This window comes from Corvus brachyrhynchos, unplaced genomic scaffold (assembly GCF_000691975.1).
Source record: "Corvus brachyrhynchos isolate BGI_N302 unplaced genomic scaffold, ASM69197v1 scaffold70, whole genome shotgun sequence".
Classification (NCBI taxonomy): Eukaryota; Metazoa; Chordata; class Aves; order Passeriformes; family Corvidae; genus Corvus; species Corvus brachyrhynchos.
Window position 1 is genome coordinate 9,815,770 of NW_008236217.1, and position 16,327 is coordinate 9,832,096.

Consider the following 16,327-nt stretch of genomic DNA (forward strand, 5'->3'; position numbering starts at 1 on the left):
TGAAGCCCAGTAGCAAATGAAAACATATGCAATGTGGGCACTTAGGTGACCAGAGCCCCAAAATAAAATAGGAGCTGCTTCACCTGTGACCTAGGCTATGGAGGGGTGATCCTGCTAGCCCCTGGCAGTGGTGCTGGTGAAGTCTCTGGACACACTAACTTTGCTAAATGAAACTCCTCAGCTACTTTCACTACAATTACCTGTATTCAACATTACTGTAGGATTTTTGTCCTATCTGCTGGATTCTTAAAATAATGAATAGTGTCTTGGCTTCAGTGCCAGTGGGTTATTTAAAGGAGTGTGCACCATAATTTGAGATTCATTTGTGGTTGAACAGGCAAGGGCAAAAATATTGTTCATCATATCAGATTACAATTTTCTTTAAAAACTGATTAGGTTTTCATGACCCACAGCATTAATTTTTATTAAAGTTCCTTATTAAAAAGATCTCTCTTTGGTTATGGGTGGATGTGTTCATCTGAATTTGAGGATACATTATCAACATGCTGTGAGAGAATAGGTAATTTAGTTAAAAATCTCAAAATATGATATTTGCTTGCATCTGAGATAAAGAAGTAATTTTTCTATTTTAGTAGAAGAATGTACCCATCAGAATAAGGTATCCTATCACCATTAGGGCAGTTCCTCACTTTGAACTATTCTTTTACAAATCATTGGAATTTTCCTTCTGCAATTAAGAAAGTTTATTTAGAACTCCTGCTCCTTTGGGTAGGAACTATATCTCCTTAGGGCCTGGTATAATTTAATGTGAACGTGTCTTCCTTTTTTTTTTTCTGGTGTATAAAACAGAAATGCCTGTCAGCCTTTGAAAACAACAGTCTTTGCAGCTATGCTGTCATGGCACACTGGTTTCATTTAATATTTTATCCAGTCCTTTTCGTACACATTGCAGCTCCTTTATTTGTTACTCACTGAGGCTCATCGTGCTTATATTAACAGCACATTAAATTCCTGTCCAGCTATGGTTTCAAAGTGCAAAGAGTGGCTCTCAGTGCAAACCTAGGCCCTGATGATCCCCAGCCCCAAGCAGGTGATCTGTGGAGTTCTTCTTTTGGTCTTTCCATGGGGATTCTGACTGCCCAAATCCTCTCCAAAAACAGGGGGTCCCTAACATAGGGAACATTTGCCTTCAAAATTATGCTGTATAATTTAAATTTAGTCATATAATCTGAAGACCCTTTCTATTCATTTTTAAAAGTTATATACAGCAGTTGAAGGTGGTGATAAATTCAATTAACTAGGCTGCTATAAACCTTATTTAAATCAAATGAAGTGCATTTCTGCAGCAGTTAGCATCTATTTCATTAACTGTGATTAAAAACTGCTTGGGAGTTAAATTGGTGTGACTTTGAATATAGATAAAGCCAAGGGAAGACAGAACTGTCAGCTGAGCCTGAACCAGATTGGAAAGTTTGGAGTTCTTGTTTGTAACCAGAACACCAGAGCTTTGTTTCTTTTAATTAAAACTGGGATCCTGCAGAATGTAATGGATGTTGTTTAGAAAAGCTGCCCCCTTGTTTCTGATAATTGGATTTTTCTAGCCCAGATTAATATCCTACTATGCCATTTCACTGGGTCCAAGAGGAATCCTCCAAATAATTAAAAAACGAGTGCTGAAGACTATAACCACCTCATTAAGATAAACTTACAACAACATCTTGGGTTCAAATAAGGAGTTCCTTTCTTTTTTTCTGGAAAGAGGCCACAGTTTGTTTAGCTTGGCAGCAGCAAGAAACTGATTTTTACATATGCAGAAAAGCTCTTTAAGCCATTACTGCTGAATCATTGTCTCTCAAGTAACATGAAATTGGACTAGTACACTTCTACAGGGGTCTGCAGAAACTAATTTTGAGATGGCTATGGCAAACAAGTAATGAAAAACAGAATATAAGTGAAAGTGTCAATATTTTGAGAGAACTTCTGGCATGCAGTCTCACACCAAATAGACTGATAAACACACCTGCCAATACTTAATGCTAGAAATAATATCTACTCTGTTTATTCATCAAAATAATGTTGTTTATGCTCAATATATTATGTAGCAATATATGTAGTAACGCTTATTAAGATGATGGCTTGCTATATCAGCTGATAATCTGATATTATAATGGCAGATATAATTCACATGCCATTTTTTGTTAGTCTGCATTTTTTCCTAGAAAAAGATACAGAAAATTTCAGATACGGTTTAGCCCTAAAAAATATACAACCTAGGAAAGCTTGCTAGACAATCTAGGAAAAAGTTGTTGGAAAAACTTCAATAGAAAAGTACTTGCAGACACTGGAGGAGAATGGGAGGGGTAAAAAGGTCTGTGTGAATATTTAAAAAATAAATTTAAATTACAAGAGCTGTATCAATGAACACAGTCAGGGGGTCATCTGCATTTGGTGGCCAAGAAGGCCAGCGGTATTTCTGGGGTGCATTAGGAAATGCATTGGCAGCAGGTCAAGGGAGGTGATCCTGCCCCTCTGCTCAGCCCTGGTGAGGCACATCTGGAGTGCTGTGTCCAGCTCTGGGCTCCTCAGGACAAGAGAGACGTGGAGCTCCTGGAGCAGCTCCAGTGGAGGGTAACAAAGATGATTAAGGGACTGGAGCATCTCTCTTATGAGGAAAGGCTGAGGGAGCTGGGCCTGTCCAGCCTCAGGAAGAGACACTGAGAGGGGACCTCATCAATGTCTGTGAGTATCTGAAGGGAGGTGCCAAGAGGATGGAGCCAGGCTCTGCTCAGTGGTGCCCAGCAATAGGACAGGAGGCAATGGGGAGAAACTGGTGCACAGGAAGTTCCACCTGGATGTAAGAAAGAACTTCTTTACTGTGCAGTTGACTGAGCACTGGAACAATTGACCAGACAGGTTGTGGAGTCTCCCTGGCTGGAGATATTCCAGAACTGTCCAGATGAAATCTTGTGCCATGTGCTCTGGGGTGGCCCTGTTAGAGCAGGGAGGCTGGACGAGATGAGCCACTGTGGTCCCTTCTAACCCGACCCATTCTTAAAGCTGTGTGTGCTTGTGTTTATCACATAGGTGAATCACTGAGGCTCTGCTTGAAATGGGTAAAAACCTAAGTTTAAATCCGAGAGCAGACTGAGAGTGGAAACCTGTTGAAATCTTAGTAGTCTCACAGGGGCTTCCCTTGCTTTGTGAGAGCTGGTTTTCAACTGACACTTGTGCAGTGCATAGCTTTACTGAGAAATTCTTCCCAGTGAAAAGTTCACATCAAAAGTTGTTAAGTCCCATAATACCACATTTACAGAGGTGAATTGTTAGTGTGTACTTATAGAAATATATTATTTTAAAGCAATATTTTAAAAAGTTCTTATTTCTGGCTCCAATCATCAGCAGTACCTTGTTTGCTACATAGGTCGACTGTCTAGACTACTGTAAGGTTTTGACGTGGTCATCCACGACATCCTTCTCTCTAAATGGGAGAGAGATGGGTTTGATTGGTGGACTGGTTCGGTGGATGAGGAATTTATTGGATTGTTGCATTCCAGGGCAATGATCGATGGCTCAGTGTCCTGAAGGAGATTGGTGACAAAGTGGTGTTCTTCAGGGGTCCAGCATTGTTTAATATCTTCATCAATGACATAAACAATGGGATCAAGTGCACCCTCAGCAAGTTTGCAGATGACACCAGGCTGAGTGGTGTGATTGACACTCCTGAAGAATGGGATGCCAGCCAGAGGAATATGGACAAGGTTGAAAAGTGACATAAGCTGTATCCAGACCATTCTGTTTGGCATATTCTTTGGATGTTCCCTTCACAAATGGGTTTATCCTTTCAGAAACCATTCATATTTTGGAAATCACAACCTGCTGTGGGAATTAATTCTTCATTTAACAGGTAAAATGTCCCTCTTCCTGATACTGATGTAATTCCCACCTGCCTTGAGCTCACCTGCAGAGATCCTGGGTCTCAGTGCTCAGGATTTCTCCACTTTCTTCCAAGCAGTGTTCAGACTAAAGCACTCACCGTGCACCGTGCTCCTCTGCATGCCAGACTTCCACACGCTGACAAATACCTGCCAGCAGCTATGGGTTTTGTCCTGGGAAATTCCAGGTAAACATGATCCCTCAGCCTCTTGCAAGTAACAGCTGCTACTTTTGCTCAAAGGGAATTCCCACTGACTTTGATCTGTAGGGGAGGACATCACCCCTGGTTTGTTTCACTACAGTGTGGTAATACAGCTAAAATGTTTGTCAAGGACATGTGAGAGCAGTAACTTCACAAGCAGCAGGTCTGACTTTTCCACTGCTTACCTTGGTCATACACGCTTTACTCTTAACAAAGTTCTTCGCTATGGACTCCAGTCAGAGCACAACTGGAGTGTGAGCCAAAATACTGCAAGTTAGGATAGGACAGATACCAGCTATTTCTCTGGTATGACCTGTGGAAATCTGCAAGAATGTTGGATTTTGGCCTTTCTACCTTCTAAATTTGCTGTCTTTAGTGTGAGGAAAAGCACTGAAGCTTTTAGGGGGTCTGCTTTTCATTGCACAATGAAGAAATAATATTTGTTAAAACAAAAGAATTATTAGCTGTGCTTACTTTAGGCATGGTACACTGGCCAACCTTCTGTGCTTATTTTAGGCACTAGAGAAATGTGTAGTAAGACTGGTCAACCAAGGGAGCTTAACAAACATATCCTGAAAAGTGGGTGAGATGAGAGGAGCTGCATGGGCAGGAAAAGCAAAAGGAGGATAACAAATACAGCATGAGGCCTGAAATTCCTAGTTAGTCATATGACACAGCTGCAGTGACCATTTATACTCCCTCTTCCAGACTTTAAGCATCAAAGTTTTGATATTTCATGTCATTCTGGCCTAAGTAAGGCATAAAGATCCATTAAGATCATTGTATTCCCCACAGCTAGTGTGTGTGTCCAACAGGCAGTCACTTAGACAAGGTAGCATCCTGCCTTCTGAGCACCAGGGAAAGATCCTGGGGATTGTGTAAGAGCATTTTATCTGTGCAAACATCTGATAATATTACTTAACATTGAAAAATACCTCCTCTAATACTAGGTCTATTGAGAAAGCCCCAAAATATTCCAGGTGCTTTTAGGAGAAGACACACAGCCAGTGCAGAAAAGTGGGCTTTCGAGTGTATACTCTAATTCACAAGTACTTGTCAGAGGTGCTTTCCTGTGGGAATACTTCTGTAGAGCCATGCTCTCAGGTGCGAGAAGAGCTGCTGAGTGCAAGTGAACATTTTGAGCTACTCCAATGCTGCACTGTTTATTCTCATTTTATGGATAGACCCTGCCATGCTGCTGTCCTTGGCCTTGGAGAGCTTCAGGGGAGGTTTTACCTCATATTCAGTGGCCAAGGCCACTAACCAGGGCCAGACATATCTAGCTGTGAGCCGTGTCCCAGCCCCAAGCTTGCTGTGTGACTATTAGCCAGTCACTGTTTTGCTGAATCTTGTTTCTGTCTCTGCTCAGATGGAGACAGCAGTATTTCTGTACCTCGCAGTGGGAACACCCTTTATTCTCTCAGCATGTTCTCTTTGTCGTCTTAGAAATTCTGTCAGGACAAAACCTAGGGATTCTTATACATTTCCCTGCTCTGGTTGACTGGAGCAGTAGCAGCAGGTCCAGGCATGCTGCTGGAAGTCTGGCAGCCCTGGAGCTGCAGATGGCTCACCAGCAGGTTGGACACCCTTCCTGTCTACACACCGTGCATCTATTGGGAGCCAATTCTGTGCTGTACAAGACCTACTACACCACGTGGCACAAATTTCTGAAATGCAGAAGCCCACTGCAGGTGTTGGCCAGTTTTTCTGTGCTCTTAGGGCCAGCGTGATGGCTGGGAAGGAGGCAGCCTGTGATGGGGCACTTGAGCTGGGCTGTTGCAGACCGTGGGCTGGATCTGTTGAGAAACTGGTCCCCAGCTGCCACCTGCTGAGCCTAGAGGAAAGACGCAGCAGAAATCCCGTCCTTATGCCAGGCTTCCTCAGGAGGGGACCTGACGCCATCACTGTGTGCCAAAATCCAAGACAGTAGCTGCAGGCAGATACTAAACACTGTGTCACTGGGCATGTGATGGAAAATCAGCCCTTCTTCAGGTCCCCGAACGGGAACAAGGGTGCTGACTGTAGAACCATGGCCTGAATTGCTGGGCTGGGGGTGCAGTCAAGAAGTCCACAGAGTGAGAAAAATACACCACAGTAGAAGATAACAGCTTATAGTAATCCTGTACGTGAAGTCATAGAAATAAAGTGCTACTCTGTTGTCTATTTATAAGAAGAGGAGCTCATCAGGAGACTTTTGAAATCATAAAGATGCTACTGCAGCATTAGCTGCAGGAGAAAAACTTCCTTTTCCCTTAAATAAATCAAATACCTTCATGATTTAAATCAAATTCAGATCAAGCACAAGTGCACCACTTACTTCAGAAAGCTGGATTTTTTTTGGCATCATGATGTTATAATAAACTTGTTGCTCATCCTGACCGTGATGCTCATTTTCAACTGACAGTTGCGTTGTTTGCAAAATACACCACAGATCCTCACACTTAAAATAAAGATAATTAGCCACCTTTATCAAAACCTCTTCTAAGCAAGGCTATTTTGCCATGTATGTTTACAATGCCCAGCAAAACGGGATCTCATCATAATTTATGATGTCTGGAGAGTAGTGTGAATTGAAAAGAAGACTGCTCTGACCTAATTTCTGCATACCAGGTATGTTTTGTTTTTAAAATAGTGCCTGAGAAAAAAACCCAAGGAAAATGGGAACGAACAAACAAACAAACAACCACCTCCCACAACGAAACAACTCTGCTTTTAGCTATATCTAACAAACCTCTAATGCCATCTGCTGGAGAAACACTGAAAATGAGAACGAAGTCTCCAGCAGACTACTAATAGCATTATCTTCGTTACTAATTTCTTCTAAAATTTATATTACATGATAAAAAAGCTGAAAAGATTTTAAGAAAGCTAGATGAGCAACTCTGAGCATAATCAGGAGGGTGTACTTTTAAATACCCAAATGATAGGACTTTCTTTTCAATTGTACTCCAGACACTGGCTGCTTGTAATCAAGAAATGGTCCTTTTCTCTTTCTTTACTCCTAAATTATCAATCAAAAAATTATCCTAAAGTACATTTGAATTTTTTTAAGTGCAAAGAATAGCTTATTAGCATTACTGACTCCTTAAGGACATCACTTTAGCACTCAGCAATACAGAAAAAAAAGCCATTTTTTTAAGCCAGCCCCATTATAGAACAAGTACATACAACCTCAAATGCAGCACTGGTCCTTCTTAAGAGAAAATAGGAATAGGAAACAGTGGGGCCTATTTTTGAATATCCTTAAAATGTTTTATGCCAGCATGAACCTGCTGATAGCAGGAACAAGATGAGGAACAAGCTGTTCCTCGTGTCCAGGTGGAACTTCTGTGCATCAGTTTCTGCCCATTGCCTCCTGTCCTATTGCTGGGCACCACTGAGCACAGCCTGGCTCCATCCTCTTGGCACCTCCCTTCAGATACTCACAGACATTGATGAGGTCCCCTCTCAGTGTCTCTTCCTGAGGCTGGACAGGCCCAGCTCCCTCAGCCTTTCCTCATAAGAGAGATGCTCCAGTCCCTTAATCATCTTTGTTACCCTCCACTGGAGCTGCTCCAGGAGCTCCACGTCTCTCTTGTCCTGAGGAGCCCAGAGCTGGACACAGCACTCCAGATGTGCCTCACCAGGGCTGAGCAGAGGGGCAGGATCACCTCCCTTGACCTGGTAACATTCTTATGCTGGTATATTGTTTCTGTAAATCAACCAAATAATATCAGTCTCTGTAGGATGGTGCCCGGGGTTATTCCTACCCAGGTGCAGAACCCTGCATTTCCTTTTGTGGAATTTCAGAAGGTTCCTCCCTGTCCCTCTCTCCAGCCTGTCGAGGTCCTTCTGAAGGGCTGCACAGCCTCTGGGGCATTGGCCACTCCTCCCAGCTTTGTGTCATCAGTGAACTTGCTGAGGAGGCATCTGCTCCTTCATCCAGGTCATTGATGAACAAGTTAAACAATACTGAACCCAGTATTGAACCTTGGGGGACACCACTGGTGACAGGCCTCCACTAGACCCTGTGCCACCAATCACAACTGTTTGGGATCTGCCACTGAGCCAGTTCTCAATCCATTTCATCATCTACTCATCTAGTCCACACTTGCTGAGTTTGCCTATGAGCGTATTGTGAGAGAGAGTGTCAAATGGAGAATCCAGGCAAATTAAAATTCTTCTTGGCAAAGTCTTAGAAAATCATTACACCATATTCAAAAGCATCTTGTTTGCTCATCATTCACTGGTAACAGAACTTAAGCTGCAGAGAAGGCTGTTAAGTCAACCTAAAAACTGCCAAGGCTTGTAAAACATGGGAAATGCAAATCCTAAAGCCAAGGGGTTGTTTCTCTGTGTTTTGCCTACATCTCTTGCATGCTACTCACCCTACAAATCTGTACAAACACTACTGCTCTACAGAAAAGAGAAAACCAACTGGAAAGTCATTTGTATGGACAGAGTACTGCTAAACAGGGACACAGTATTCAAAACAATACAAGTAGAAATAGTTAACTAGATAGATTTATCTCAGAGTAAAGTCTCTTTAAAGTAGGGGCTTGTTTTCATTTTGAGATACAGCCTAGAAATACAGTGTAACACTATAATTATACAATAGTAAGATGCACCTCTGGCTGCAGCAGTAGCTTTTTTTAAACAGATGTATAATGTGTCACAAAATATCAGGACAAAAATAACAAATATATCAAAGTAACTTAGACATCAAGTTGTTACACACTTTTAAAGTACTTTCAGATGAGAGGGATGGAAGCAGGAAAGTATTTTTACCCAGTTACATTTACTGAAAGGAAAATAAACAAGCTGTTTGTGTCATTTATGCATTTTCTTCCTGAAAGGAAAAAAGAACTCAGAACATTCAGGACCCTTCTCATTTAAATGTCTGAAACAAAAAACAATGGAAGGCATCAACAGTTCGGAAAACAAAGGCTGACAGTCCATCCACTGCAGACTTCCTGATAAATCCTAGCCCCAGTGCAATTTAACAGGCCACATCATTAACAGCAAAGGCCACTCCAACAGCAGCACAAACTGAAACTGTTAAACCTGACTTTATCAAACACACAAACCTACAACACATCAGTGTACAGATGAAAACAGCACAGTAACTTTGAGGATATTCATTGGCCTAATTCATGAGAATAATAAAAGAGAAAAACTTACTGACATTGTTAATACATAGCAGAAGAACTAATAAAACAGATATTTGAGTAGTTGATGTGTATTGACATGTAATGGTTTCAGTTCCAGTTGGACCTTTCTGTTACACTGGTCACTGCCTCAGGAAACGGGTCTTTCCACATCTGCCTGAATGCAGCACCATTGAGCAGACTCAGCAACAATACAAGCAAATAAAAATTTGCTCATCTGATGCTCACTAGGATGGATTTTGACTGGAAACATAACAAATTGAATGCTTTCCACTTCATCTTCATGCCTTCCTTCTTCATTTCTGGGGGAAAAAGAGCACCATAACTATTCTAAGTGACTCCCTAAAATCACTGAAAAGTAGAAAAAAACTTCTTAACTCCTTGATCTAAAGCATAGATCTTAGATCACCACAGTCGTATCAACTCAGATACAACTTTGTACCTCACTGATCCTGTACTTTATTGCATGAACTGGAGTCACTGTCCCTGGAGGTGTTTAAAGGAAAGGCTGGATGTGGCACTTGGTGCCATGGTCTGGTTGACATGGTGGTGTTCGGTCACAGGTTGAACCTGATGATCTCAGAGATCTTTTCCAACCTGAGTCTGCAGTTCTGTGATTTCTGCAATACTGATGGTGTAGCAACAGAAACATTTCCAGGGCAAAATATAAAACAGCATTTAACAAAAATGTGCATTCATGGATTAAACACTTTGAATAAAATGTGTGTTAAAATGAAGTTAACATTTCTGGTTTCTTCCATGTTGCCTAGTAATCTTATTCCCAAAATATAAATAAGTAGGATTTTCTCAGTGTGATGAAGTTGTTCGTGAATATATTTGACAGAAAAATTACGATGGCCAGTGACAGACTAAACAGACACTGGGAAACTGCTGAAATGATGAGTAGTGTTTTGTCTTCTTCCCAACACACATTTCTTAAGTCACATAATCATCAACACTGATTTTAAAACTTGAAAAAAAGTATCTTAGATCTGGTATTTGAAACTTGTCTTATAAACCTTAATATCTGTAAGTGACCAATATATTTTGTTTGGAGGCTTTTCTTCTATTTTGTTTTTTCACCACAACATTTTTTTTTTTCTTTTTTTAATGAAATTTTGCCTAGTCTGTGTGATATGAATGTAAGTTTCTTTGGAGAAAAGACCATTTAAAACATGCACATGCTTGCAGCATACAGCTGCTGTGAGGTAGTTAAAATGACCTTGCAACAAAAGATGGCTTTCTTCCTGTGATTTTTATTGTGGTCCTCTGCCAACTTCATCCCAAATGCTAGATAGTGTGATTCAGAAAGACATGGAAATGCAGCTGACAAAACAGATGATGAAGATCAATTAGCTAAGGGAGGAGAAGTGGGAAGGCAGAAGTCACTTGCAGATGATCTTACAGAAATGAGCATGCAAATCTTACTTAAACTTGTGAAGGTCCACTGATGTAAATGGCAACATTTTTCCTATGTTATACCAAACCCTATGAGATATTATCATCTGGTCTTCGGTGAAGTATTGACTTGAGGAACATGGCTTGCTCTTTTGAAGAACTGCAATTTCATATATTAGCACCATAGTTTAATTTTGTATTTTTTAAGTACATTTTTTTCCTGGCATTTGAGGGCTGTTCAGCAGAAGGCTCTCATGCAACCTTTTTTCCAGTAGATGAAATAAAAGGTCAAAATATGCTATATGGAGCAGGCAACATGATTCTCTGGTCTAGGTCCCTTGCAACATAGGCAAAAAGTTGCAGTTTTAGCTTTAGGCACAGCTGACATCACCTCTGTATTGTTGTGTCTCTTGTATGTGCACAGTGTGATCTAGAAAGCAGGGTATAATGGAGACAATCCCGCTGCAAGGCTGATGGCAAAGCTGCGCACAAAAGAACAGTATATGCTACGTACAGCAGCGATACATTGCCTTTCTCTTTGTCATACTTCTCAACGTGTTCAAACGATTTCCAGATGCTGAGTTTTGTTAGTGTAGAATTAAGGTAGGATTTTGAATTGTTTTCTAAAAGCCTCACAATAAATAATGTGGCATGTTTTAGAGCAGAAGTCGAAAAACAAATCACTACATTTGTGAAGAGGAGAAATTGCTGCGATGGGCCAGACTACTTCAGTTTAGTTCAAAGGCATAACACTGGTGTTGTCATGTAAGAGAAGCTTCAGAGGAAAAGACAAACTGAACTGGTTGCGGTTAGCTGGGACTCAGCAAGTTGTCTGCTGTTTCTATTTCAGGAAATATGAAAACCTTAAGCTTCAGGGAGCAGGAAAACCTTAACCTTAATCCAAACATCTTACCTCTTTGCATTAATTTAGTACTCTAATGAAAGGTGCTTATTTCCTGTATAAAACACTCAAGTCACTTTCTAAGATCTCTAACTCTTTACTGAAGATTTTCACGTGTGTAAGAAAACGCCCTCATTTCTGACGCTGTCACTGTCCAGCTTAATGCCTTACATACGCAAAGCTTTCACCACAAGAAGAAAAAGGCTGTGCTGTGCAGGTGTGTGAAGCTTCAGACAGCTTGCTGGCATGGCCAAGTGCCCACAATACAGGCTGAGCCCTCCTTTACTCAGTTTAATGCCTACTCTCATCTGCAGTGACTTTAAGTACCTTTCTACCTCTTTCCATCTATCTCCACAGTCCAAAAGATGGACTATTTGTCCTATTACCCAACAGAAAACTGTAAGGGAGCAGCTTTTCTGCAGCCAAGAAAGACACAAGGTGAGCAACCTCCCACTCTCCCCTCTCCTAAGTCACATACAGGTCGATGTAACAATGGCTCAGATATGGCTTGGTGCACTCATAACCTGCCAGAATGGGTCCCCTGGACTTCAGATTTCTGTTTTTACTAATCTTCTCTGCTTTGCAGTCTGTTCTTATGCTGTTGCAGCAGCCAATGACATGATGTCAGGACACGTAGGCTTATCTGAGCTGGCATTCATCTTGGCAAGTCAGGTTCAACTACCACTGAACTGCAGCTGGTAATTCAACATGCAGAGTCTGGCCTTGAATCTTCATAAATACATAATTATGTTCCAGCCTCTGTTTGAAATTACAGAAACGACACCAAGTCACCACATCTAAACATGAGGCCATGGATTTCAAGTCCTAATTCTGTGCTGTTTTAAAAAACAAACAGAACTCTTGCCCTTTGTTATAAACCAGGTCTCAAACACATTTATCCACAGCAACAGAGTATTCAAACGTGTTTTATAAACAAAATACTTTTATTAGACTAGTACATGGGTTATTATAAATCAAGAATTAAAATACAGTTGGTATGAAACTACTGTTTCAGTTCATTTCACTAAAGTCGAAGTTACTGTAGATTAACCTCAGGAGGTAATATTTATCCAGAAAAAAAAAGGTTTTTAAAAATATAGATGGAATTTCTTTTTCCTCTTTTTATTTAGCATGTTTTGGCAATATAGCTTAAACTAGATAACTTAGCTAACAGAACATAACACTAAGCAAAACCAGAACTTAACGGGAACTGTTAATAGACTGTTTTATTGATTTGTTCCTGCTTCTGAAGTGAAAATTATCCCATCACTACATTTTTACAATTTACAAGATGTAATTATTTTTCATTACTCTTTCTGCAAGAACTCCATCCAAGAAAAACATCTTGAGTATTTAGAGATACTCAAGATACCTCATCCATCTTATTGGGTAACTGCTTCTAAGAAGGGCCCGAGATAAAGAAAAGTCTTCTTATCGTTTCTTCTTGTTTTATAGAAGCATCATATCAGTGTTTCCCTATCTGGACACCAGTAGCCACATCCAGCCTGGTAGAGTACTCAGAAAAGGAAAAATATACTTGGGTGTGGCCTCTACAGACCACACTGTCACCTGAGTGTGCAGTTACTGTGGTTTTTCATGGAGTCAGAGATGAAAAGAAATGGCTGGGGACGTGCAAAACAAAGAGCAGTCTCTTCTAAAACAAGAGACCCTTTCTACAATAAGCAGGCTCAGCATGCCACTTCAGAATGCTGCAGCAGCAAGAGAATATGAGCCTCAACTTAGATTAAAAATGGTAACCTGGTCTAATATATATATATATATATATATATGTATATATATGTATGTATGTATATGTATCTCCTTCAAGCCCACAGAGAAACTTGCAAATTATTACTATTTGTTATTTTAAATATCAGCTGTATCAGAAACCTCATTCTAACCTAATTTCTGCCACCCTGCTGCTGTGTAAACAAGGCAGAGACAGTTACCCTGCAGCTCCTTTGGGACGCTGTTGTAAGCAAAGTTGTTGCTTTTGTATCAGATGGTATGGTTGGATTACTTCAGGGATCCCTCTAACCTCTGGATACATTTCTATTTTTACACAGTATCCCTGACAGGCTCAATGATCTTGATTATTCTCCTCTCAATCATCAGTTATAAGAACTGTTATTAGCAATGCCTTGCTCATCAGCTAAACCAGTGACTGTTTTCATGCTCTTCAAATGCAAATCAAAATCTTACCTTAGGCCTCTTCCTTCAGAGGGTGTGACAAGTCAGCCCCACTGGCTCATGTTACTATACTACTGTAATTGGACTGTTTTCAGTACATACCCATTTCCTCAAAGGAATAGGTGGGATCTGTCTCTGTACTCTTCCTTGACCTGTACCTTGGCTAGGTAAGACAAGGAACGTGGACTGCTTTACCTTTTCTAATGGACAATTGGGTGAAAGGGGTCCCAAATTTAATGAGTATTTTTTTTCTTTTTTTCCCCCCCCTCAATGTAGGAGCAACATATTTTGATCCAACCTAAATTCCTTGTCAAATAATTTAACCCAGACCAGTAATAGCCTTCTCTAAACCAACTCTGTCATCCTATGCAAGACTTAACTGCATTAACTTAGGTTGCTTTGTTTAATTCGACATAAATGTTTCTCTGATGTAGAATTTCGTCTACACACCCTACATTTCATGGTAGGTTTCTGTACTTTTTATTGCTGCTCACATGCCAGACACTCTTCTGCCAGTAGTCTAATATCCCTGTTCTCAAAAGATCTGTCATGGAATTGTTCTAAAATATAAAATTTGATTTTTCATATATGGTCTGATCCTCATCCCAGTGTATATATAGCAAATAGGGTTGAAAACCACAGACTTTCCAACAACTGTTTACATCTCCATTTAATATGAGAACACTTCCCCATTATATAGTAAGAATATGAGGCACAGGAAAAATAAATTAATATAATGACTGGGAATGAGAAAACTTACTGTTTTAGAGAGTCATCTCCTACATGTAGTGGAAATATCACATATACCTTATAAAGTTGTATACCGTACTGTAATACATATGACATAATTTTCCAGTTTCCTGGAAGAGAGGCATGAAAGCCATTTACGGACAACTACCTTGTATTTTCTCCAAAATAAATCACATGAATTACACGTGGAAATTGGAGTAAGGAGGGATTATATAGAAGTGCCATTAAAAGTCAAAAAAGGCACTGATCCTACAGTTGAATCTGAGTAGTCATACACCTGAGTAAGACCAAGAACAGTTTCTCCAAAGTCTCATCAAAATTCACTAATAAAATCAGACTGAACAATGATATTAGCTTCTGAAGAGCTTGACAGTACCATAACACCATTGAAAATATCCCTCTTTTATCCATTTCAACAAAAATCATAATCTGAATTACATGTATACTGCATATCTGCATAAGCACCAAGATAATATAAAGTAAAAGCTTATCCATCAAGTCCCTCTGATAAATGGTCCCCGATAAAAAAAGGAAATTTTTGATGTACATATAAGTACTTCTGGCAAGAGATACATAAAAGAAAAGTCACTGCAAAGTCTGAAAAAAATTCTAAAACTTGTAATAAAAGATCAAAGGTGGAGCATTTCTAATAGTCTGAGAAATAATGAAATTCACTCCAGTTCCTAAGATAATCTGCAGATCAATTGTGAAGATTTATCAGATTGTACCACACTCCCACCTTCTCTTACACACTGCACACAAGGTCAGAACGGAAGCTTCTGCTAAGCTTACAAGTCAGCAAAGCATGTGAAAGCTCAGAACATTCAAATTTTCTTTTCCACTATAAAAACAAGAGACTGGCAACTTAGATCAGAGACAGATAGACTTTTGCTACAGTCCATCAAAGTAATTTCCAGAGAGGCAGTTGTTTTAAATTAACTGCACTTGCATCATTTAAATTAATACAATTCTCTGTTTCTATCCTGTTTTCACTGACAGCTGTGCTCTTACTTATCCCTCTGCTGTTTAAAAGAGATCATAGATGAGTTCAAACTCCTAGGGCCAGATTTTTTAAAAGAGCGTGTGCCACCTAACAGCTCAGCAGGTCTCTGTATGCTGGAACCATCATCAGTGTGCTTCATTGCTACTTGCCATTTGGTCAGTTCCTAGCTTAGCATTAATGCTGTGCTCCATCTTCTGTAAAACTGCTGGAAGATCCAGTACAGAAGAAATAATATAATGAGGTACGGGGGCGGTATCTACTGGGACGGTCATTGCTTTGTTTAACCAGACCGTTGCTTTCAAGCCAGCATTCAGGCCTCCTTGAATATCTGTATCTAGAGAGTCACCGACCATCACACACTCTGCGGGCTGCACCCCCAGGAGATCGCAACAGTAATGAAATATGGATGGCGCCGGTTTCTCCTCTTTCTGCTCTCCCCCCACAACGACGGCATCGAAGTAGGGCTGGCAGGCGCACGCCTCGATCTTCTCCCTCTGTGTCTGCCTGTCGCCGTTGGTGAGGAGCAGCAGGCGGAGGCCTTTCCGCAGCTCGGTGAGCATGGCCCGCGTGTCCTCGGCCAGCGTCAGGTGCTGCAGCCGCGTCGTCTTCCACAGGTAATAGCACTCGGCCGCCAGGTCGCGGTTCGCCTCCCCCCCGATGGTCTCCTGGATCGCCTCCTCCCAGTGCGAAATCCGCAGGTCGGTGATGCACATCTTGACGGGATCGTGGCACTCCTTGAGGAGCTTGGCCTGAACCTTATCGCAGATGGAGCAGGCCTCTTCCTCCCCGTAGTGGTGCTTGGACTGCAGGGCGCTTATCACCTGCATGGGACGCGGGGGCGC

General features: G+C 40.9%; 1 protein-coding gene across 1 annotated transcript; it reads right to left on the reverse strand.

Annotated features, from left to right (window-relative positions):
• Positions 1-12,465: 12,465 nt before the first annotated feature.
• NANP (N-acetylneuraminic acid phosphatase) lies at positions 12,466-16,321 on the reverse strand. Its single transcript, XM_017746608.1, has one exon. The coding sequence runs from the start codon at positions 16,310-16,312 to the stop codon at positions 15,611-15,613; it is 702 nt and encodes a 233-aa protein (XP_017602097.1). The 5' UTR covers positions 16,313-16,321; the 3' UTR covers positions 12,466-15,610.
• Between the last annotated feature and the right edge of the window lie 6 nt (positions 16,322-16,327).